This window comes from Pan troglodytes, chromosome 7 (assembly GCF_028858775.2).
Source record: "Pan troglodytes isolate AG18354 chromosome 7, NHGRI_mPanTro3-v2.0_pri, whole genome shotgun sequence".
NCBI classification, from domain to species: Eukaryota; Metazoa; Chordata; class Mammalia; order Primates; family Hominidae; genus Pan; species Pan troglodytes.
Genome location: NC_072405.2, coordinates 23,526,679 through 23,550,600, shown reverse-complemented (window position 1 = coordinate 23,550,600; position 23,922 = coordinate 23,526,679). Strand labels below are relative to the sequence as shown.

General features: G+C 37.7%; 1 protein-coding gene across 1 annotated transcript in view; it reads left to right on the top strand.

Annotated features, from left to right (window-relative positions):
• Positions 1–1,347: 1,347 nt before the first annotated feature.
• The window catches only part of SGCZ (sarcoglycan zeta), a 1,171,086-nt gene continuing 1,148,511 nt past the window's right edge, over positions 1,348–23,922 (top strand). Inside the window, exon 1 of the mRNA XM_054656572.2 lies at positions 1,348–2,164. Within this exon, the coding sequence (XP_054512547.2) occupies positions 2,126–2,164 (39 nt within the window). The 5' untranslated portion in view covers positions 1,348–2,125. The remainder of the gene's footprint in view (positions 2,165–23,922) is intronic.

Sequence of the window (23,922 nt, the reverse complement as noted above, 5' to 3'; positions counted from 1 at the left end):
TTTATTTTGAGAATCTGATGTTTGGCCCTACTCATTATGGACTTTTGGCTACTTGATGTTAATCTTAAAAGCTGTAGTCAGAAGTCAAAGTTTGAAAGAAAGATAGCTTAGGCAAGTGCATGGAATAGACTAGGCTTAAACTAATGAAATGGACATCCTCCATGAGAAAGCTGAGCCCTCCAGGCTTAGCTGCAAAGTAGAAGGAGAAAAACTGGGATGTGCTCCATTGGTGCCGGTGAGGGGAGGAGGGAGTCATCAGGGTTTCAGACATTAGAATATTAACTGTAAAGGTTTCTTTCCACACATTTATCTGTTCCATGCACATTTGTGTGCTTGTTAGCTGCTTGGCTCTTGGGACATTTGGCGAATCAGAACCGTCCAGAACATGCCTTCAAGAGTTTATAGTCTATTGGAGGAGTCAAACAAACGGATAATAACAGCATACATTAAATAATGGTAAATTAAGAATGCTGCTACGACAAGAGGATAAAGGAGAATATCTGACAGACTCACCTGAGAAAAATTTTTCTCTGCTCAGGTGACTTTAGTCAGAAGCAGAAGCATTAGAACTATAAAGAAGTAGGGGGAGAGACAGCTGTCCTTAACGAGGGGGCAAGAATGGGAATTAAAGAGCCAGTACTGGCAGGTGGACCAATAGACCAGGTGGCTGGAATTCAGGGAGGCAGAGGACGGAGATGATGTTAGAGAGAGACCATGAGACTTGAATGTTCATATTAAATCCTAAAAAACGAAACGCTTTTTTTTTTTTGAAACAAAAGTATTTATACAGCTCTGTTTCCAAATCTGTAAACATCTTTAAGTCTCAATAGTTTATGTGTCATAATAAAACAAGAGTCTTTAAAACCCTTCAAAAGTCAAGCTTTTACACTGAGACATTTAAATGAAGAAAACGAGCCCTTTCCCCAAATCTACAACCTACAAGTTAAATGCACTGACCTGTCAGAATCTATGTAAAGAACAATTTTCTAATAAAAGACTGCTTTATCATAAGAAGCATCATTCCAGGAAATTTCCTTTAATATTCTTATCTGTCACTTTCTTTAAAAGTCTTTTTTAAATTAAAAAATCTGATGCTGAAAGCAGCAGAGATCTAAAGTGAATATATTTAAATACATGTGGGTGATACACACAAGCATGTTCCTCCCAGATCTGCAGGAAGATGAAGCAACGTACGCAATGAATTAAAATGCTTGTCACCTAGTGGATTCCGGACACAGGGCAGTCTTTAAGACCCAGCGATAGTATTTGTCTGGAGAGGAAATGTTGCTTTTTGACAGATGAGAGAAATCCCCTTAGTGTTGGCTGTGGGAAGAGAGAAGCGAAGTCAGTCACCTGGTGGTGAAGGCCAGTAAAACAGCGAAGCAGGAGGAAAATTTTTCTCTCCCTCTCTCTTTCTCTCCCTCTTTTTCTCTCCGTTGGATCCACCTCCTATTCTCTCAACTCTTTTAGCATAACCTTCAAAGGAGAACGTTCCCTTCTGACTTGATTATCTTCTTTTCCCCACTGAGAAAATACCTCTCAGCTACAAGACATTTTTTAAGTCTATGCAGGACTTCGGGGATTCTGTTATCTTGCCGGGGAAATTGATCATTGCTAATGCCTGGGACTGGAGCTAAATTACCTACCAGAGTAAGCCTGACGGAGGAAGGCTTTTATCATACACTCTTCTCTTCAGTTTGAACACATTTGCTTGAAATTTGCCGCATGATGCTGACCAGGGAAGCAGCTTTTTTTCTCGGGATGCAGCAATTCGCTGGTTTCTAAGCTTATTGCAGAAGAAGAAATAATCTTAAATAGAGTGGATTTTTTTTTTTCCTTTTTTCTTTTGGCCCCTGTTTCAATCGACTCAGCTGTGTTGCACCGCGGTAGAGATCACCTGTCACTAAATCTTTGAGGAAGTAAAACAAAGTGAATTATCATTATTATTTATTTATTTTCCTTATTTTTAACCCGGTGGAGGCGGCGTGACCACGGAGAATGAGACTGAGAGGAGCTGCCGGGGCTTGGCGGAGGATAAAGCTGAGTTTAAGCTGGAAACTAAAAGACTAGATTGTTTTTGGGTGCCACTCGCCCGGTTCCTCTCCACTTCGTTTAGTTGCGCTCCATGGACAGATCAACAAACCTGGACATTGAGGAGCTCAAGGTACGTGCCGGTCCGGGCGGGCTTCGCGGCCGCCTCTCGGCGCTCCCTGCTCTCCCCTCTCCTTCCCGCGGCTCCTCTAGCGGCGCGGAGTAGTTGGTGGTCCCGCGGGACGACGAGGGGGCGTTGGGGGGACGCGCACCCTGGCGCAGGCGCCCCTCCTGGGGCCGAGGACACGGAGGGTGGTTCTCCCGAGCCCGGCTGCACTCCCGGGCTGGGCGCCCTCCCCGCCTGCTCCTCCCGCCAGCGGCCACCCCGTCCTCCTCCTGGTCCGTGACGGCAGCATTTGGGGTGCAGACCCTGCGCCTCTTGCCGGCTTGTCTCCCCGGGGGGGCAGCGGCACCAGCTCTGCCCGCTGTCACCTGCTTTCCCAGCAAAGTTGTCCGAGCTGCGCCGCCACTTTGCCTCCTCTCCCCGGCTCCGATCCCGCCTGTGCCCCAGCCCGGCACGGGGACAGTGCATTTCCGCTCGGAGATTCGCGTGACAGAGGCATCTGCAGCGACAGCCCGTTTTTATCCCAGAACTTCGTGAGACCCCTTTTCCCTCCCACCGCCCGCGGGCAGGGTTTCCTCCCGCAGTTGCAGTGCAGGGGCTGGAGAGGTACCCCCGCTGCCGGGGACGACTAGCCTGCCCCAGCCCCAGGCGCGGGAGCAGGTCCGGGGACTCGGGCAGGGGGCGGGGAGGCGGGAGCCGGGCTGGGAGGGGCGGCATCTGCGGAGGCTCCGGCCGCACACGGTCTCCCACCAGCCTGGAGCCCCCCGCCGCTCCGCGGGGTCCCCGCGCCGCGCCCTCTCCCTCTGGGGTCCCCTGCTCGGCCGCGAGGGCCTGCCCGGAGGGAGCATCCGGGGTGACAACGCGCCCCTCTGCCTATGGGCACCTCTGCCTGCTTCCCTTCAAGAAAAAAAAAATTATATATTTATATACACACAATAAATAAAAACTTTAAAAAACCAACAAACCACAAAATACTTTAAATGTCCCGCTCACCGTAAACGAAAAAGCGGGAAAGGGGGCGACACTGGAAGCACCTCTTTTATTGAAATCCTCCACCCTTCTTTACCCCTAGGCATTTGGTACGTTCTACTATTTCAGAGGTTCAGATGGATTCTGGCTTCTTTGATCAGTGAGAATGTCTAGGCACCCCCTACCCGCTGGAGAAACGACGAATAGAGGTTTGCCCTGAAATGTCAAGGAAATGGGTTTATCCGACAAGCTAGGCAGGCTGCAAAATCCCCTGCAGAGCTGCAAAGCCTCTATCTGCAGCCTGTCCTGTGTCCTGGCCAGGGGGCACGCAGGAGCCCAGTTCTCCAGGCGCCCCAGATTGCATAGACGCGGAAGGAAGGAGGGTCAGAGAACAGTGGCGCCTGCCAGAATCGCCCTGCCACTGACTGTAGATGCAGTCCCGGACGGAGGGAGGACAGTCAGAAGACCTAGAACACCACTTCCACCGAAGACTGAGCTCCTTGGGGAAAGGGAAGTAGGGAGGAGGCAGATTTGATGCTTCGTTTAAAGTTGGCCAACAAGTTTCTGTGTTTTTGCCAAGATCATAGTCAGTAGACCTTGGCCTGGACTAGAAGTTTCCTCTTATCTCTCTGCTCTTCTCCGATAGGACACATTGCCTTTATGTTTGCAAAGATTCCCTACTTCTCTTTCCCAAGCATCCCAGTCTCTTGGGAGAAGGGGTGGGTTTTATTTGAGATGCGAAGAAGAATTTATGATAATGATTGTGATCTGTATTTTATGCAGAGGTGGAGTATCCAGATTAGTTTTTGGTTAACTTGAGGGTATGACACAGAAGAGAGCGTTTTGTCAAGAGAAATGGAAGGGAGAAATGATTTGGGGTGATTCTTTCCCCTGAAATCCCTTTAGTTTCCTAGCTTATCCCACTCTGAACTCCAGTGCCAATACATTGTTGTTTAAATCAGCAAAAGAGCAAACCCACTGGGGAAACTTCTGTCTAGAATTAGTAGAAGATCTCAGCTTAATGTCACTACTCCTGCACAGATAATCCAGAGATCCTCATAGCCAGAGTGTACTGGACTTACTGCTCTGGCAGCAGAGGGTAGGGAACTGGAAAGGTTTGGGCATGAGGGGGTATATTGGCGATGACTGGCTGGGAAGAAATGAAGGCATGTTAGATACAAGGATCTATTGAGGTTGTTGAGAAATTCTGTCAAGGACAAGCTACTTTTGAGGGTCAAAACTGGCAAGTGAGGAGATGTAGTCAAGCCTTATTAGAAAATGTTTGAGATCCTCCAGTTTTGGGAATAAATTTATGTTGTCAGTTTTGACTACACTTGTGGAATACGAAGGCTGTGGAATACTTCTGAAATATATACAGTTTGTAGAGATGGATGCAGTGCGTGTGGAATAACTTGCCTAGATTTCTTCTTTTCAGCGGAGTTGGTTGGCTTGGTTTCCTAGACATTCCAGTTCAAGTTAGTCTCTGGTGGCTTCTTGCTGAAGAGCCTCCCGGTGTGATCAGTGGAGAGAGGGAAGAAAAAAGCTAGGATACTTGTTTTTGGCATTATTTGCATGTTTTGACTTTTCTTATCATCTAATAATGCTTACATTAAAACACATCCACACAGAACTTTGGTTTTTATGATGCTTTAAATATACAAAAAATGTTTACTGGGGTTTGATACATAAATAAATGTGCATAATAGTATAAAAATATAGTTTAGTTTTAGATGATCAGTGTCATTGTTAGGTGAAGCTGCTTACCTCAGGTTTTAAGAAAGAAAGATTCTGATAATTTATCTTTATTTGGGATAAACTATTTTCTCTTTGAGATTTTAACAACAATTTTTTTATTTTTTGCTGTGCTGGGTGTGCAAACATTGATTTTTTTAAATGTGCTGTACAGTGTCAATAGTGTTTTCTTTTGCAAGCTTTTAAACTAAAGGTAAGCTCTAATTGTTAAGCTATTGCTGCCATTATCATTAAAACTAAACAATATGCATGTTAAAGGATTTATTTGATGGAAAACTGAAATACAGTTATGTATGTAAAACTTGCTAATGAAGGTAAGTATGTTTCATCTTCTATTCTGCCCACAAACTCCTGATGAAACACATCAGTGTTGAAAAGGGAGAGAGTTCTCATCCAAAGAATGTGTGTGTTCTTTTCCCTTTGATCTCTGTTTCCCTCTCCAATGAATGTATAAACTTTACTCTGGATTTTGCCCTGGTGTTTACTTTAAAGAAGAAACAACATCAAAAAATCCAAAATATGGGTTGCTGCTTTGGAAATATGGGTGTTAATGAATATTGATATTAGAAAAAGCCCCCTCCATCCTGGAGTACCTCTGAGTTATAGAGTACTGGATGCCTTTTAGCAGTCGAGATTTAACTGCTAGCTTTAGCCTTTATTTTAGCTCCATAGTTGCTCCCTTTTAAACAACTGATCTGCACTGGAAAGGAGATGACTAAGTTTTAGAGCTGACACTGTAAATTTTGCTTTTTGTAAGATTTACTCATAGGAGACATTGAGGCTGAATAAACAGTTATAATAAAGTCTATGACTTTGTTGATTCTTTTACTCATCTTTTAAAATATGGGTACTAATTCACCTGTATTAATTTGGCAATTAAGTCATGCTTTCAGATGCTAAGAATTTATTTGTGGATAATTGTTATTTGCTTTGAGATCAAAAATATAAAATACATCATGAGTATAATATAATTTTTTTCAGTCAAGTTAGATCCTAGGTTTTATTTATTTATCTGTCAGGATTGTTCTGTTAGTGGGATGACTGGCTGGAAGTTAAATTAGTTTTTTTCTGCTAATTGCAGAACATGAACGGTATGCTTCTGGAATATTTTCTTAATTATTTTGCACGTTACAAAAATTACAAACTACATAGTTAATCATGAGACACATAAAACAACTTTTCAATAAGGATAATCTTACTTATTTGAGTTTATTAAATGTAGTCCAGTCACCGTTGCTTAATTTTTCTCTGCTTAATTGAACCAACATTTCATCTACCAAGAACTTGAATCTTGCCTTAGATAGGTGAGGGAAAACCTTCCCTGAATAATATAATGAGGGCATTAAAAAAGTATTATATGGGTGAGAAATGATAATACAGCAAAAAATACATAGGTATTTAAACAAGAGATTGATTAAAAAATGCTGAGGTCTTAAAGCAATGTCATAGTACATTCATCTACAATTTAAATCATATAAGAGAGTTGGCACTTAAAAGAATTCTATTTTTTTCTTTCTTTTTTTTTTTGGTTTGTTTAATCAATAAGACACAGCCCAGGAGAGTCAAGCTTGCTGCAGTGTAGGAAGCTTTCTGATGAATCTAAGTAGGTGGTATTTTGTTATGTTAGTCATTCTATAGTGAAAAATAGTACTCTCTAACAAATGGCATATTTTTAGCAGCCTGCCTTATATATTCATTTCTTGGCTGAGAAAGATGAAACATATTTGTGAATACTGAATTATTTGACTTGTTTCACATCTAAAGGAATCATAACTTCTTTCCCTCTAGGTCTAGTTCCAATTCACTTTACAGAATAGCAGCTAGTCACAAAGACTTAGCAACAGGTAACCTTAATTTGAAAAATTAATATCATTTAACATTGATAAACTACAACTGTATACATTTATGGGTTATACTGTGATGTTTTACTATACATCTACGATGTGGAAAAAATTAAACGAAGCTAATTACTATATTAATCACATCACTCATTTTTTGTGGTGAGACATTTGAAATGTACCCTATTAGCTATTTTGAAATATATATATGTGTATATATATATACACACATATATATGTATATATATACACATATATATGTGTGTATATACATATACACACATGTATATATACACATATATATAATCTTGAATTTTTAATATTTGGAAATAGAGTTGTTTAATTGAAGTTGAAATTCAAGTTACAGTAGAGAAACATCACTTATGCCATTAAGAGGGATGAGGGAACATACTTGATATGAGTGGAAAAAGAATTAAGAAAAATACATTTGTGGGAAGTTGGACAAATGACTATTTTAGAACTCTTCAGTGGTCTACTGTCATTACTTAGCATATGTTCCAGCCTACATAGTGGCTATTACAGTTTTGCTGATCTCCAGAGTTTACCAATTGAAAATACATCAAATGTTGAAGGCCCAGTAAAAAAGAATGTTTTAAGATTTATGAACTCAAAATCATAGCTACACGAGATGGCTTACTGCTATAAGATAATAAATCCACATCTGTCTTTGGGACATTTATATAATATTTAGTGCGTTGTTTCTTATGCTGTCTCAGAATTTCAGCTAAAATACAATTTGGCAGAGCTTACAACTTTAAGTTACTAAGGAAATTGACCGTTTACTTTTGTTCAAATTCTCTATGAATTTTTGAGAATATGCATTTAAATTGATAACTGTTTAAATGAGTAAATGCTTACATGTCAAGGTAAAGATTTGTGCATTTATTTGTTGAGAATTGTGCTTGGTTTGTGATAAAATTCTTAGCTTCTAAAACTCTCTGTGACTAGAAGTAAGCTACCACATTTTCTATAAACGTCATTTTAGGCCGGGCATGGTGGCTCAGGCCTGTAATCCCAACAATTTGGAAGGCCGAGGCAGGTGGATCACTTGAGGCCAGGAGTTCGAGACCAGCCTGGCCAACACGGTGAAACCCTGTTTCTACTAAAAATACAAAAATTAGCAGAATGTGGTGGTGTGCTTCTGTACTCCCAGCTACTCGGGAGGTTGAGGCGAGAGAATTGCTTGAAGGTAGGAGGCGGAGGTTGCAGTGAGCCGACATCTTGCCACTGGACTCCAGCCTTGGTGACAGAGTGAGAACCTGTCTCCAAAAAAAAAAAAAAAAGAATATATTAACATCTAAAGTTTTTATTTTACTCAAAGTCTCTTCTTTTTCTTGGCAAATGTCTGGAAACGTGGGTTTATCTATATTCTCAGTGAAACTGATGAGAGACTTCTATGCCATCCACAGAATGAGCAAATTTAAGGTTACCACCCCTCCAAGAGCATTATGTAGCCTCACATTCTAAAAATTAAAAATTGTTCCAAATTGCCTTGAGAGTTTTCTTGAGGCTCCTAAACAACATGTTTGTACGTTGACTGAAAAATATGATAAGCCACAATTAGATTTTAGAAAACTTTATACCACTTTGCTGGTATTAAATAGGTTATCTAGAGTGTTCTATGCCAAGTTGACATAGAAAACCTTTAAAAATAGAGGATTTTAGCATCCAGCCAGAAAAGCTTTAATTATCATGGCAATGTCCATCAGGGAAATAGGGGCTAAAGCTTCAGCCTTAGAAGTTAATTCCAACAGTCACCCCACGCTAAAATGGAGCTCAGAAGCAGTTAGAATTCAGAAGCATGCAAAGTACTAAAGCTCACACTGTAAATCTAACAGATTGTAGTGTTTGAGGAAATTCATTTGTGCAGTGGAAAAGGTGCTGATCTGGTTAGAGTAGTACTTGGGAGACATTGTTCAAACCCTGGCTCTGCCGTCTACCAGTAGTGGCACCTTGGGGATGTCCCTCAAACCTTCTTGGCCAAGGGATTCTCAAGCATTGCACGGTGGGGATTAGATTTGATGAAAGGATTTTGTCATAATCATTTTTTAGCCACAGTTGAAGAATTTGTTCAATGTCTTCGAAACAACCTAACATTTAACTGCAGTGAAAGGGAAGTTTGGTTCAAGACAGTCTGAGGAATCTCTCCATACTTGCCTTTGGCCTCTGCAGTTGACTCTGGGACCATGGCAAGAACTGTAGACTGAAGAATGGAAGGTAAAAACCTCAGAACCAGTTGATCTCGAATTGTCTTCCAGGGCTCAGAGTCTATGGCTCAAAAATGACGTTTTTGTATCTTCAAAGGAAATTATTTTCACATTGATATAGTTTATATAGTTCCTTTCATTCTGCAAATAATTCTTCATTTGAACATCAAAACAAGATTTTCTGCTGAATATTATCTTCTCATTTTATGGGTACCAAAATGGAGACTCAGAAAAATCAAGTGAAATGCCTAGGATCACAAGGTTAACAGATAATAGAATAAGAACTTAAATTCATGTCCTCTATTTCCAAATCCTGTGCTATTATACATAGGCCAAAATTCCAGGGAAATCTTAAAGAACGTCTGATGGTAGAGATTTTTCACTGAGTTTCTCTAATACTCTGATTTCCAAGAAGAGTGACAGTATTTGAGCTACCATCATAGTATTTACTCTTGTTGCAAAGCAGTGGTTCACATTACAGGATTTTTTTTTTTTTTTTTAACTAGTATCCTTATTCGTAGTGACTTATTTTAGTTTTGGGTCAAATTACCGTTGGTTGATATTTGTTAGTTATTTGCATAATGTTTCAGTGGACATGCCTCAACACTTCACATCTCTTTGTGCACATTCTGGATTACTTCAAAATAGTTAAAAATGCAAACTTTAAATCTATAAGAGCTAAGAGCCTACTAAATATTTGTCTTTGCTGGAGGCATGCAATGCTTTAATTACTAACTCACACATTATCATTATCTAACTTATTTCCACGCTTGTTTTTAAACTCACATCTTTCTTTAGAATGGCTAGAAAAATACATGTTATCTACCTAAGATAAAAGAGCCTTTGATTCTTTCCATTCTTGGGTAGAAGCAACCAATTCAGCTGCCATGAGTGAGAACATTTTTGTGAAACATGATACAATAAATCAATGTCATGAATGGGAAAACGCTGTTATCATTGTGATTCCAAAGTCTGTGTTTACTCAGAGTATTTGAGGGCTTTTAAAATCCAAAACAGAAGGAGAAACTAATTCAAGGAAATAAATCACTTACCTCAAAATTTCTTGAATCATGTTCTAGCCTTCAAACTCTCCCCCAACATGGGATGCATGAGAGAGAAATTCTATCTCGTCTTACTGCTAGAATTAGTTGTATTCCTAAGCAACTGATTTACATTTAATTTTATAAATGTTTTTCACCATAAAATCAATAGTGTTTTTCTACTTTAAATTAGTTCCCCTTTACCTTAGGAACAGATTTGTGGTCCATCTCCAACAAATACTTGTATCTTTAATTCCTGGCCTCATAATATTTTTGACTTTTGAAATTATTTTTATGCTTTCATAAAGAATTAGTGGTAATAAATATTTATACACTTAAAATTATTAAAACCCTCTTTAGATACTCTTAATTATTTTCATGTTTCAGTAGATGTGCCTCAATATTTCACATCTCTTCTGAACAACTTACAACTATGCATTTTTTTTATTTTTCGAGACAGAGTCTTGCTCTGTTGTCCAGGCTGGAGTATAGTGGCATGATCTCGGTTCACTACAACCTCTGCCTCCTGGGTTCAAGCGATTCTCCCGCCTCAGCCTCCTGAACAGCTGGGATTAGAGACACCCACCATCATGCCTCGCTGATTTTTGTATTTTTGTAGATACGGGTTTCACCATGTTGGCCAGGCTGGTCTTGAACTCCTGACCTCAGGTGATCCACCCGCCTTGGCCTCCCAAAGTGCTGGGATTACAGGTGTGAGCCACCATGCCCAGCCTGCACTTTTCAAAAATTTGTCAAGAGCTACGAAGGTTATAAAGCTTAACTGTGCTGTGTGTATCCAGTTTTTGTTTGCATGACTTCAGTTGTCTACGATAGTTGTGTAATTGGTGAACTCGTGTGCCACAAAATGAAACCCACTATATACCTAAAGTGAAAGACTGATATTTAATGCTTAGGTTAACACCTCTACCTGTTCTAATGCATTCTGTCTTAAGTGATTATTTTTTTATTGCTCTCAAATTTGGCCTTTGTAGTGAATGATCACCTGTATTTCTAAATCTCTGTGTTTCTGTTGTCTGTTACTTTTGTCTAGGGCAGAGACATTATTTTAGAAAAAGTTAAAAATAAATGAGCTATTTTAATCAACATTGTGTTTAAAGTTTTCAGATCTACTTTATAAAAATCAATGTTTTGATCAGTTGCTTGTTCTAGGCAGCAGAGACAGTTACGTTTATATATTGTATTTCATCTCATCAAGTTTCTTAAAGTTGATGCCTCAGTCATGGTTCCATGAATAATCAGGTCTGTGCACAGTGTCATGTCTCAATGATAAGCTCCTCATTATTAAATCATCCCTGGGAGAAATTATGAGCATTTAGTAATTACAGTATGTGAAATACACACGTGGATTAAGTTAAACATATTTTTGGCATGTGGCAAGGACAACTGAAGATCTTTTAAGAGCTTCTGAGTCCAATTACAATACAAACCTGCTTTCATTTTATAAAGATGAATATATTACATACGTATTTGTTTCATTTATTTCCTAAAACATTAATAGCTCTTAATGTATAACAAATAAAAACACAACTAACTTTAAAATGTTTAACATTTGCAAGTATCGACTTTTTTTTCCAACATCTGTTCCATATTTCGACTCAAAGTGAATTTCAGAAACTTCTGGAAAGATACGATTTAAGCCATAGTAAAGTTTCAGCATTTTATGATAACATGCTGTCTCAAACAATTAAATAGTGCTGTATATTCGTTTGACATTCATAGACTTCTATAATTGTGAAAATTATCTGTGAACATGCTCAGAGTGTAATTTTTTGTCTTCTCAGTCTCAACTTTCTGATGTGTAGTGAGATGCACCATCCATCTTATTTGTAAACTCTGTGCCTATTCAGAGGTGTGGAGTTGTACTTCAGTGTTTTCCAACATGTGCAATGCCATCAAAATCCAAACAATTGAAATCTCATTTTTTCACCTTTTGTCTTATTGATGAACAGTGTCACAGTACGAATGAATAAAAATAATAAGAAAAAACATCAACTACAATTTGAGAATGTTAACAGCAGTTTATAGCTTGAAAGAGAAAGAATGACTCCCAATAAATCAAAAATAAACAGAATAAACATTATGTTTCTACCCCAAAAGAACATTTGACTTAACTGATATTGTTTCCTCTTTAAGTAATCTAATATCTAAAGTTTACATTATAAGACGTGTGATTCATTGTGGTATTAGTTGGTGTAATGCTTAGAACTCTCTGGTATGTGCATGATTGAATTATTAGCAAGAATTTAACTTTCAAAATATTTTATATGTATATGCATTATATGAATATTTACCTATTTGATCTTTCACTCTCAGAATCATTTAATAGCTCGTTTGTGTATGCCACGAGAAAAACACAAATTCTGTTTATACATAAAATTTGTATGGGATTTTGTCTATGGTATTTTTCTATTCCCTCTTTACATATACTCCATAGACATTTTTATCTACTCATGTGGTTTCTACTTTCACTTGCAGGGTGATGATGCCCGGTTATGTATGGGCACCTCCCACCTTTCTCTTGGGCTACATGCACACCTCTCCTATTTCCAGCAATCTGCTAGAAATCTTCACCTAGATGCTTTGCAGTCACCCTGATCTAACAAAATGGAGCACACCTTTCATTCTCTGTCAAGTGTGCCCCTCCTGTAGTATGTTCTTCGTCTTGTTTAGTATTTCACCATTCACTTCGTCATCCAAGCTGGAGCTCAGAAGATCGTTCTCTACTTATCCCTTGTCATCATTCCATACATCCAACTGGTCATTAAGACCATCACACTGTATAGTCTGCTTTTTTCCTTCTGTTAGAACCCTAGACCAAGTCCTCACCTTTTCTAATCTGTTTTATCCTAAGACATATGTATGTATTTATTGCAGTGAGGCTGGCCATATTATAGTGAATTCTACTGTGATGTAGCTCTAGTGTTCAGGGTGGGTTTGGAATTAACGTGAAGGGATTTATGTATTCTCTCTTAAAGTTTCACAAGTCATTTTAGAATAAGTTGGGATAGAGTGGAAACTGGGACACCAAGGGTGGGCCTGATGCTGGATGCAGAGGGATTTAGAGGTCTCTAAAAATGCCTAAGGGCACCCTCAAAAATGAGAAAAAGATGGCTCCTGGAAGTTAAACTTCATAGTAGCTGCTGCTGATGATGACTAAAATGTTCAGTTTGGTGAAAAAAGAACCACAGATTATTTGGAGATAATAATGATCAATTTTGATTTTCTATCTTGATGAAATCTTTGAGTTACCCTCTTGCGGAGCCATGAGTTATGCTTAACAATTTCCTTAGCTGATTTTCTGTATTTTTGACAGTTTGGTCAGATTTCTTATAGTGAAAAATATTATCTGCCTCTGGGAATTTGACAGCTCTGTCCCTGTGAGGTGGCCCAAAGACAGTATGCTTACACAGTGAGCCAGCTAAGTAAGTAGGGAGGTAGGTAGGTAGGTCCGAAGGATTTTCAAGGAAGACAGGCCAAGATATTTGAATTCTGAGCTGCATATTAGTACTCAATGTACTCGGTTTGTTAGTTACCTGTAAATATGTTGCCTAGACGTCTTTGTAATTATTTTATCCTTGTTATCTTAGTCTTTCAGTAGAAGTTACTTAGTCATCATAGCTGTGTTTAGCTGTTCTATGGGGGTTACAATGTGGACTAGTAAGAGTAAGGCAATGTAGATGTGCATAGATCAAAGCAGGCATGGGATTGCAAAATCTAACTAAAGATGCCTGGTGATAGCAATAGGTAGTGAGGTATTCCGTAAGAAAATGTAATTTGCAAAGTGGCAGATTCTAGGAGGCAAGACCTGTTCATGATTCTCCAGAGACACATTCTTCTTTATTAAGGAACCACCTGGTTTCCTGACACTTTTCAACTACTTTCCCTCTGTCCAGCCAGTCTCCAAGCAAGTCACATCCCATACTTTCAGATTTCCCTTTATGAATAAAATAATGTGTCCTTCACCTGTTTGAAATTCATTGTCATTTCCCATTGCTTACGTTATAATCCACACTCCGCAACACAATATACCACGATACAGAGCTTGCTAATTTCCAGGCTCTCTGGAAAAAGAGTACTCTCTTTTGTACTTTTCATTATGTGAACACGTGCATGTGCGTGCACATACAGATACACACACTCACACACGGTACCATAACTTCAATGAACGACTAAGTTCTACTTAGTCATGCCAGTTCCTCTCCCTCTGTTGTAATATTGCATAAATACTTGTCTGAAATACATCTTCTTTTCTTATATATTTCCTACTTATTGACCAGTAAACTAGTCCTAGGAAGAGATAGATATATCTTTTTTTTGTGTTCCTATACACTTTGGATATTTAGCTGCATTGTACGCTTTTAACTAAATTGCATTGTGGTAGGAAAAAAAATGGCCTGCATAATACCAATCATTTGAAGTTTGTTGAAAATTGCTAAGGGGCCAGTATAAAGTAAATATTTGTACATATTCTGAGTTTCCTTGAAAAGAGTGTGTATGTTTTCACTTGTTGGGGATTAATTCCTATATATGTCCATTAGATTAAGTTTATTATTTATGCTGTTTTAATTTTTCATAATCTTTCTATTGTGTTTTTTTAAACTACAAATTAGAGATATGTTAAAATTTTCTGTTTAGATACTGCATTTACTTCTTGTTGTAGCTTTCTCAATGTTTGCCTTATATATTTGAGACTATGTTATAAGATACTTATAAGTTTAAAATTATATTTTCCTGGTGAATTAAAACTTTTATGTGGTGACTTTCTTCATCCCTGCTAATGATGTCTGCCATAAAGTTTATTTTGTCTGATTTTAATATAGCTATATCTATATCAGCTTTTACGAATATCACTATAGCATTATCCAACTTTATTTTGGCTAGTTTTTCTCATAAGTATTTTTTTCATTCTTTTATTTTGAACTTTTTCGTATATTCAGATTTTAGATATATCTGGAAAGCAGCATATAGTTAGATTTTAGAAATCCATTTGGATAATGCTTTGCCTATTTACTGCATTTAGCTTATTTACGTTTATTGTAATATCTAATATATTGGGGTTTATTTCTGGCATTTTAGTTCATGAGTTATGTTTAATCCCAGAAATTACTTCCCTTTTATTTGAGGTACGTATGGTAGTAGCAAACTCAGTTTTCTTGATAGTCTGATGAAGTAGTTTTCTTTCTCTAGCTTTTCAGAATTTTTTTCTGGGTATACAATTTTAGATGAACAGGTATTTTCTCTTAGGATATTAAAAGTATTACACTGTCTTGATTCTCATGTTGCAAATGAGAAACCAGATGTTAATCCCTTCTTTTAGTTTTTAATGTTCTTCAATTTTATTATAATGTGTCTTTAAAAAAATTATCCAGGTTGGTATTTTATGACTTTCCTGAATCTTTATGAAAGAAGAAAAATATACTCTGTTATAAATAGAGTTTGTGTAAGAACTACCATACTGTCTTTTTAAAGAAGCTTTTTGGCTGGGCATGGTGGCTCACGCCTGTTATCCCAGCACTTTGGCAGGCGAAGGCCGGTGGATCACTTGAGGTCGGGAGTTTGAGACCAGCCTGGCCAGCACAGTGAAGCCCTGTTTCTACTAAAAATACAAAAAAATTAGCTGGGTGTGGTTGCCCATGCCTGTAATCCCAGCTACTGGGAAGGCTGAGGCAGGAGAATCACTTGGACCCAGGAGGTGGAGGTTACAGTGAGCTGAGATTGCACCATTGCACTCTGCCGAGTGAGACTCTGTCTCAATAAATAAATAAATAAATAAATTTAATTTTAAAAAGGAGCTTTTCGCTGGCAACTGCAACCCATAATGATTTTGCTATACTTTTTCTAGTTCTCGTTTTTTAAATACATATTCTGTAATGACTCCATACTATCTGAAATGTGCAAAATATAATTAGTAAAAACAATGAGGATTATGGATTGTCTATGTTTTCTATATCTAATGTTCTCTACCAAATCATGGATACAGGTTAGATATTTATTACATCCTTGTGGATATATATTTGGCAGTATTTGGTGTCTGACCAGAATTTTAAATTGGTGGAAATAGCACCATCTCTTTTAGTCTTCTGTTTTGGTTACTGGATCAAATACAGAATTAAAACACACATTAAATAATGAAGTAAATGGTAACAAGTTACTGGGACTAGTGATTTACTACATATTTCTAGGCTTTTTTATAAGGTTATTACCATGTGGTAATTGCACAAGAAGTCATCTTTGTGTGAGGTGGGAGAATGTTCCTTTTGGATTTCTGAAGCCAACTTTTGAAGTGATATATACCAAAATATTGGGGAAGCTATGTTTTTGTAGCTGAGTTCTTACTGCAAACTTTCTATCATGTAGTTGATTCTGAGTTTTCCATTTTAGATAGTGCTTAGCTTAGGGAGAAATTTCTTTTTATTTTCCATATCTTTGGTGTTAGGTTTCAGAAACGAATGACAGTAAACCAAGTTTATTTCAATTTCAGATTATCCAGAGACTATTCGGTTCTTAGGCATCATAAGATATGCTTTAAGTGTTGGTAAAATAGAAAGCAGCCCATGTAATATGATTTAAGATTCTCTCATCTCCTTACCATCTGGAAAAATATTTCCCAAATTGTCTGAAACTTCCATTATTTCAATCAGTTTTTGAATTAAAACAGTGGTTCTGAAACTATGCTTTCATGAAGCTCATGCAATTTGTAACTAAAATTGAATGTTGGCACTTATCAGTTTTACATTTACTTTCCATTTGTTGTCTTTAATTGTTAGTGAGTACTATTGCTTCTCTGTGCAAAATAAGGTTTCTTTGTTATTTAGTCACACACACACACACCCACACATGCACACATACACACACACACACACACACACTCTGTGTTTAAGCTTGATAAATGAAAGTTTTGGAAGCCATAAAGAGCATCATGACTTCTAAGACCTTGATCAGCCAAGCAGTTTGGGATGTATAAAAAAAAAAACTCTCATAAATATAATTATTTACCACAAATGCAAAATGAAGGTGCTAAAATAAATGATTGTGAAAAATTCCTTCTAATTCTCTGATAGACAACTACTGGTAAAAGCTAATACATTAAATCATTTGTAAGCATTAATATGTAAGCACTAATTGATTATCAGATTTGCTAGCCGAGCAGGTCCTTCCAGGGGTGGTTTTTTTCATAGGCAGGAATATTTTCCATGACAGAAAAACTAGAAGTGCCTCCCAGTTAAGCCTTGTCATTAATGATGGACTCTTGAAAACTGTGTTTTAACTTCTCGAGTTGGGCTACTTAGCCATAACTGCTTGAGGGATGGTGAAATGCCTGACCCAAGTTGGACCAGTGAGATTCTCTCTCCCTGGAATATGGATGACATAACCTAATTTTAACCTTATTGGATCCAATATCCCATATTTTAAAGCAAATATTTTTATTTAGACCCCTTTAGAATATAAAATGCTTTGATAATATAACTTGCACGTAATTTTTACAAAGCCCTTTTTTGGATTCTCTTTTAAATGCTTTCATAGTCTAACCAACTTACATATAATTTTGAAAATTTTATCTAATTACGAAGGAGAAGTAAAAGTGACTAAGAGGAAATAATTTTATGATGTAATTCTATGCATTTTGAAATGTAAGTGCTAGGACACAGGGAATGCAAAAGCTACAACTGAAGACTCAGACAGAGATATGTTGTGTGGGCCACTCAGATTCTTGCAGAGTGTTCCACATGGTGACATGGTATTTTTTGAAGTACTGAACAACTCCTGGTAACTTCTGAACAAAACGAAATGCAGCATTTCTCTCCTTTTACACAAAGGTTGTATTCCTGGACAATCAGTTACTTGTGCAAAGATGAGTTAAATTTTGTTTTTAAAAAAGTCTAAAATGGACTTAGGGTTCGGGCAGAGTCGTCGACAACTATTCCACACATTGATGGATTTTCAGCATCTCGGGATTCTTCCTACCGTATGACAGTAGGAATCCTTCAAGTCACCATGACACCAAAAGTGTCTTCACAGATTTCAAATATTCATCCTAGGGAGGCAGTGTCACCCCTGCTGGAATTTTTGAACTAGCTGATGATAGGATAGACCTGGTTTATAGTGTTGCTAGAATTTTCAGTGAAAATTTGGAAACTAACCTTTTAGTTCACGAAGTGCGGTACACAGCTGTGGCCACCTGCTGCTGAAGAAGTATGAGGGAGATCAGAGATGAGAGAAAGAGTTCTGTTCTTTCTAGGATCCCGTGCTATTCCACTAAAAATAAATCTTACTCTTTAGCCCTCTTCAACCTCCCACTCCCCCACTCCCATGTTAGCTTAGTTTGATTTATTTCATTTGCAGTTAAGTGTATTTTAATACACCCTGCTTCCCAAATCCAGGAGAACTTTGGGTTTTTCATGTTGATTTTGACTTCTTAGAGTAAATGTAATTATTTGCTTATGTAATTTTCTTTTCTTTTTAAATTTAAGTTCTAGGGTACAAGTGAACAACATGCAGGTTTGTTACATAGGTATACATGTGCCATGTTGGTTTGCTGAACCCATTAACTTGTCCTTTACATTAGGTATTTCTTCTAATGCTATCCCTCCCCCTATACCCTACCCGACAACAGGCCCCTGTGTGTGATGTTCCCCATCTTGTGTCCAAGTATTCTCATTGTTCAATTCCCACCCATGAGTGAGAACGTGTGGTGTTTGGTTTTCTGTCCTTGTGATAGTTTGCTCAGAATGATGGTTTCCTGCTTCATCCATGTCCCTGCAGAGGACATGAACTCATCCTTTTTTATGGCTGCATAGTATTCCATGGTGTATATGTGCCACATTTTCTTAATCCAGTTTATCACTGATGGACATTTGGGTTGGTTCCAAATCTTTGCTATTGTAAATAGTACTGCAATAAACATACGTGTGCATGTGTCTTTATAGTAGAATGATTTATAATCCTTTGGGTATATATCCAGTAATGGGATCACGGGGTCAAATGGTATTTCCAGTTCTAGATCCTTGAGGAATCGACACACTGTCTTCCACAATGGTTGAACTAGTTTATGTAATTTTCTAAGAGTTCCTTCTCTAGTTGAGTCTAAGTCGTCCTGAAACTGGATGCTTCAGGATCCTCTTATCTCTGATTTTAATTAGAATTGCCCAAGCAGTTAGAAATGGGGCAAGGCAGGGTGTCATTTGCAAGGGCCTGGAGCTTTGTGTCTCCACTTTCTTTTTCATTCCAGTTAGCCATTGTTGTGGGTAACCAATATCAAGAAAACATGCTTACTATTATGTCTCTGATTCTTACACTTAATGGAATAAGACTAGATAGCAGGAAGTTTAGAGTAAGGAATTGATGTATATAAACATCAGTTTGTCCAAAGAGAGCTACAAAACTGACTTTTAAAGTACTACTTCCACATCTATTAATGACCTCAAAAACTTTTGGTTTTAGTATATTGTTTAGACTATGTTGAGGAAAGTGATTTTTTTCTATTATTTCAATTGTTAAGTGTGCTTGTAGGCAGTGGTATTTTTAATTTGTTCTTGAAATTATTTTAAGATCCATATCTGTTAGTTATATGTATATTATAGATCCAAGCATTTCAAAGGCATTGTTAGAACAATTTGTGTACCATTTTTAAGAATTATGTTTAACAAATGAGTATCTGCTTTTCTCTATTCTTTTTACAACTACCATCAAAGTATTTTTACACTTTTTTGTTTATTTTATCTCAGCAGCTAAAAACAGTGCTTTACACACTATAGGCACTTCAGGAATATTTGTTGAACTAATTCACCTTTGAATGAAAGCTGTTTTGGAAAACTGGTCTCACTGCTATTTCGCCTTCAAATTCATAATGAGACGTAAGTGAGTAGGTGATTGGGAATGATCTGTATGCCTGGCACAAAATCTCTCCTCAGTTAAACCTCCTGTTTCCTTCTGTATTCACTTAGATGAGGTGAATAGTAGCATTCAGGTAAATATCTCAGCTACTTAGTTTCCAAAGACCACTTCTGCTGTTGAATAATAAAATTAATGGGATACGAACAGTGTACTGCATCCTGAGATAAAGTTCCCATCATAGTCTGGGATGAAATTCCCATCATAGACATAAAAGAAAAAACACACCTTTCTCAGATGACCATTCTATTGAGTTGGGCATTTCTGATTTTTGACCAACGAATAATAGGAAATAACTGATAGTTTATGAAAGCGGAAGATGCAGTTGATATATCTTATACATCAACATGTATGGATTATATTGACTCAGCAATGTATTTTAACTGAGCACAGTCAAGATTGTGTTTGCATTTTATACAAATCACATACTTATATGTATATATGTGAACCAACACAAGAGAAAGGAAAGTATAGTATCATGAGAGTAATCCACATGTATGATCCCTGAGATAGTTGAATTCATGGAATGTTAAACTCTGAAAAGAAATGAATTTAAATCATGATTAATAAATAAACATGATATGCCAAGCATCTTGTAAAAAAGTACTCAATATGTAGTTATTGAATATAATTTGATTTGAGTAGAAAAGCTCTTTATCTTCCTAATCGTGGAGAATGCAGGGTAAAGCGATTTACAGCATGTTTGTTGGAGGGGAAAACGAATGTAATCTAACGATCTTTGAGAACCCAATGATCGCTCATACTCTTTGTTCAGCTTTGGCACCACATAGACAAGGATTCATTTTCAGCGCCACTTGTGGGCTGTGTGACCTTGGGCAAGTAATTTAACTTTACTAAATGTCAATTCCCTCAAATGGTAAAATGAGATTAATAATTGTACCTACTGCATATAGATTGTGAGACTATAATAGGATAGTTATGTGGGTACAGTCATCAATGTTTCACACAGAACTATCCATCCATGCATCAATTATTACTCAATTGTTGTTAATATGTTCATGAGGGCTGGTGAAATGAGTGAAACATGATTGGGCTGTAAAAAAACGAGTGTACTCATGTGGGTAACGTGGCAGGTTCACCCTAGGAAGAAAAGCTGATAAACTGGCTGCAAGAAACAGTATTGGTAGGTGGCCATGTTAAAATCTGTCCTGGGATGAGACTAGAGTGTTGGTCTTTGCATGGATATATGTTAGAACTAAATGTAAGTGCTTGAGTTTAATAATATCAAAAGCTCTCCAAAGGTTCTTAACTGCCTAAAGGCAGCTTTTAATTTTAAACACTGAGAAAAGTCAATCAGCCTACACCTAAAAATATGCGTTGGGATGTGTTTTGCATGCATTAAAACCTAATTTCACATCTCACCAAGTTTAACTACTTTTTTGCTAAACTAGTCTCAGGTTCTGGGTATTTTATTTATAATAGGGCAATAGGCTCTTTTATATAGGATTCTTTTAAATAACTCTTCCATCTCTTTGTATATATGCTTTCAGAAATGTTGATTCTTTGAGATATTTAAAAATACAAAGTCTTTCATAAGAAACTTAAAAAAATTACACACTCAAAATAAGTATCCTTTCAACCCACAAAGAAAGAAAAATTTAATAGAATAGAAAATCACAATTTTATTAAAATACATGTATTTTATGTAAATGGGCTATATTTTACAAATAATTTATTGCATGTATGTTTACCGAAGGAATCTGCACCTCCCAGGGTGAAGTAATTCTCCTACCTCGGCCTCCCCAGCAGCTGGGATTACAAGCACGTGCCACCCCGTTTGGCAAATTTTTGTATTTTAGTAGAGATGGGGTTTCACCATTTTGGCCAGCCTGGTCTCTAACTCCTCACCTCAAGTGATCCATCCAACTCAGCCTCCCAAAGTGCTGGGATTATAGGCATGAATGCCATGCACAGCCGGAGCCCTTGTTTCTTAAGTCTTACTGCTATCACATTGCTTTGCTTGAAGACTATACAGGAGAATTTCATTTTCTAATTTGTATAAGTAGACAGGCTAGTTCATTTGCCTATGCTAATATTTGAAAATGCTAAGTAGAAAACTCAATGCGTGCAAGTCAGGAAAACAAAGAAAAGGCACGCCAGTCTTGTCCCTTCCACGTTTTTAAGTATGCAAATTGGGAGAAGGGGGGGCAAGAATCTTGGTTATAACCCTCCTAGATTGGTATAATTCATCCTTTCAAAGGTCCAGCTTTCTGGTTATAGAACTCAAACCAAAACGATCACTGAAATTTCAGAAAAAAAAAAAAAAAGGTATTTTTATTAGTTCAATTCTTAACTTTACTCTGTGGGGTTAATATTAGCTGTCGGAATGCTTACTTTTTGATCCTAACAATTTTTTTTTAAGGAATATAAGCTCATAAGCAGGACATGATACCTGAAAAGTCAAGAGCATCTATCCATTCCCCTGAAAGATTGTCTTCAATATGATGGTAAGATTCTTTACCCTTTGATCTTCTCTTCTACCCTAATCCCATGTGCAGATGCAACGATACCCAAAAATCTCTCTATAACTCTGTTGTAGCCTGGGATAAAAGGAAATAGCTCAAGAAGTGAAGAGTTTTATTCTCTCCTAATTCTAGTCTGTTTTATTCTCTCCTAATTCTAGTCTTCTGTTTGTAACTCCATCACTGCTGCAACTGCAGCTACAATGACCAAATTTAATGCTTGTATTTCTTTAAAATACTTGCCCTTTAGAAGATTCCATTCCAGGAATATAAAGTAACAAGATGCTTTCTATATTTTCTTTAATAGTGAGTTCATAGCAATAAGGATATCTATATAGTTCTCTTGACAGTCTCCTGGGAATTCTGTATATTTATACACAACTTGTACAGGGTCTTTGTTATGTCCAACATCCTTTAGAAAGAATAAGCTGGCCAGGCGTGGTGGCTCACGCCTGTAATCCCAGCACTTTGGGAGCCCCAGATGGGCAGATCACGAGGTCAGCAGATCGAGACCATCCTGGCGAACACGGTGAAACCCCGTCTCTACTAAAAATATAAAAAAATTAGCCGGGCGTGGTGGTGCGTGCCTGTAGTCCCAGCTACTCCGGAGGCTGAGGCAGAAGAATGGCGTGAACCCAGGAGGCGGAGCTTGCCTTGAGCCGAGATCGCGCCACTGCACTTCAGCCTGGTTGACAGAGCAACACTGTCCCTGTCTCAAAAAAAAAAAAAGAAGAAGAATAAGCTAAAACGATACTTAAAACATCCTTTTTTCTTGAAATGAGAAGTGCCTTTGCTTTCAACCATATCCCCAGAGAACGCAATTAGTGGCTCTGGCAGATGTTAATAGTAATGGGTATCAGAGTAGATGGGGCCATACTTGAGATGTTCTGGATGCTGCTCTGCTGCATTAGCTCAATTTTCTCCTAAATGACAAAGAAATATTAAAGATACACTGTTGATGAGGGAAGTGTCAGGCAACCAACAAGGATGTACTTCCAATATTCAAACAGAATGCAGGAAAAATGCATTCCAGAAGTTGATGTTTCTGTCTTTGGATTAAAGTTTGTACTGTCTCATCACATTATATCTTTGTTTGCATACAGGCTGCCAAAGAATTTTACTTTAAAAATATGTTTTGTCAGTCTGTTATCAATGAAAGAACATATAGGACTTTAATTGTGACTCTTAGAGGTTTATTACTATTCCAGAGCTCTTTAAAAACTGATCAGTTTGGCAGGGTCAGACTGCCGTAGCAAAAGTTTCAGTTCAGCTTGTCTTGGCAATGAAGTTTTGTAATTTGGACTAGGAAAGATTGCATTTACTTCTCCCCTTGTGCTAAAAATAGCTCACAGCAACCTAAAAAATGTCTTACCTCCAGCTGGCCCTGATCATCCTGAGCTAACCTTTAAGTGGCAAATGCAACTATAAACACCTATAGGCATTGCTAGATAGACAGATGTAGGTGTGTCTATGTTCGAGACAGAAATCTAAAATTGAGACTTCCCCGAAGGAAGTAAAACAGTGCCTGTAAAAATACGAAGTTCA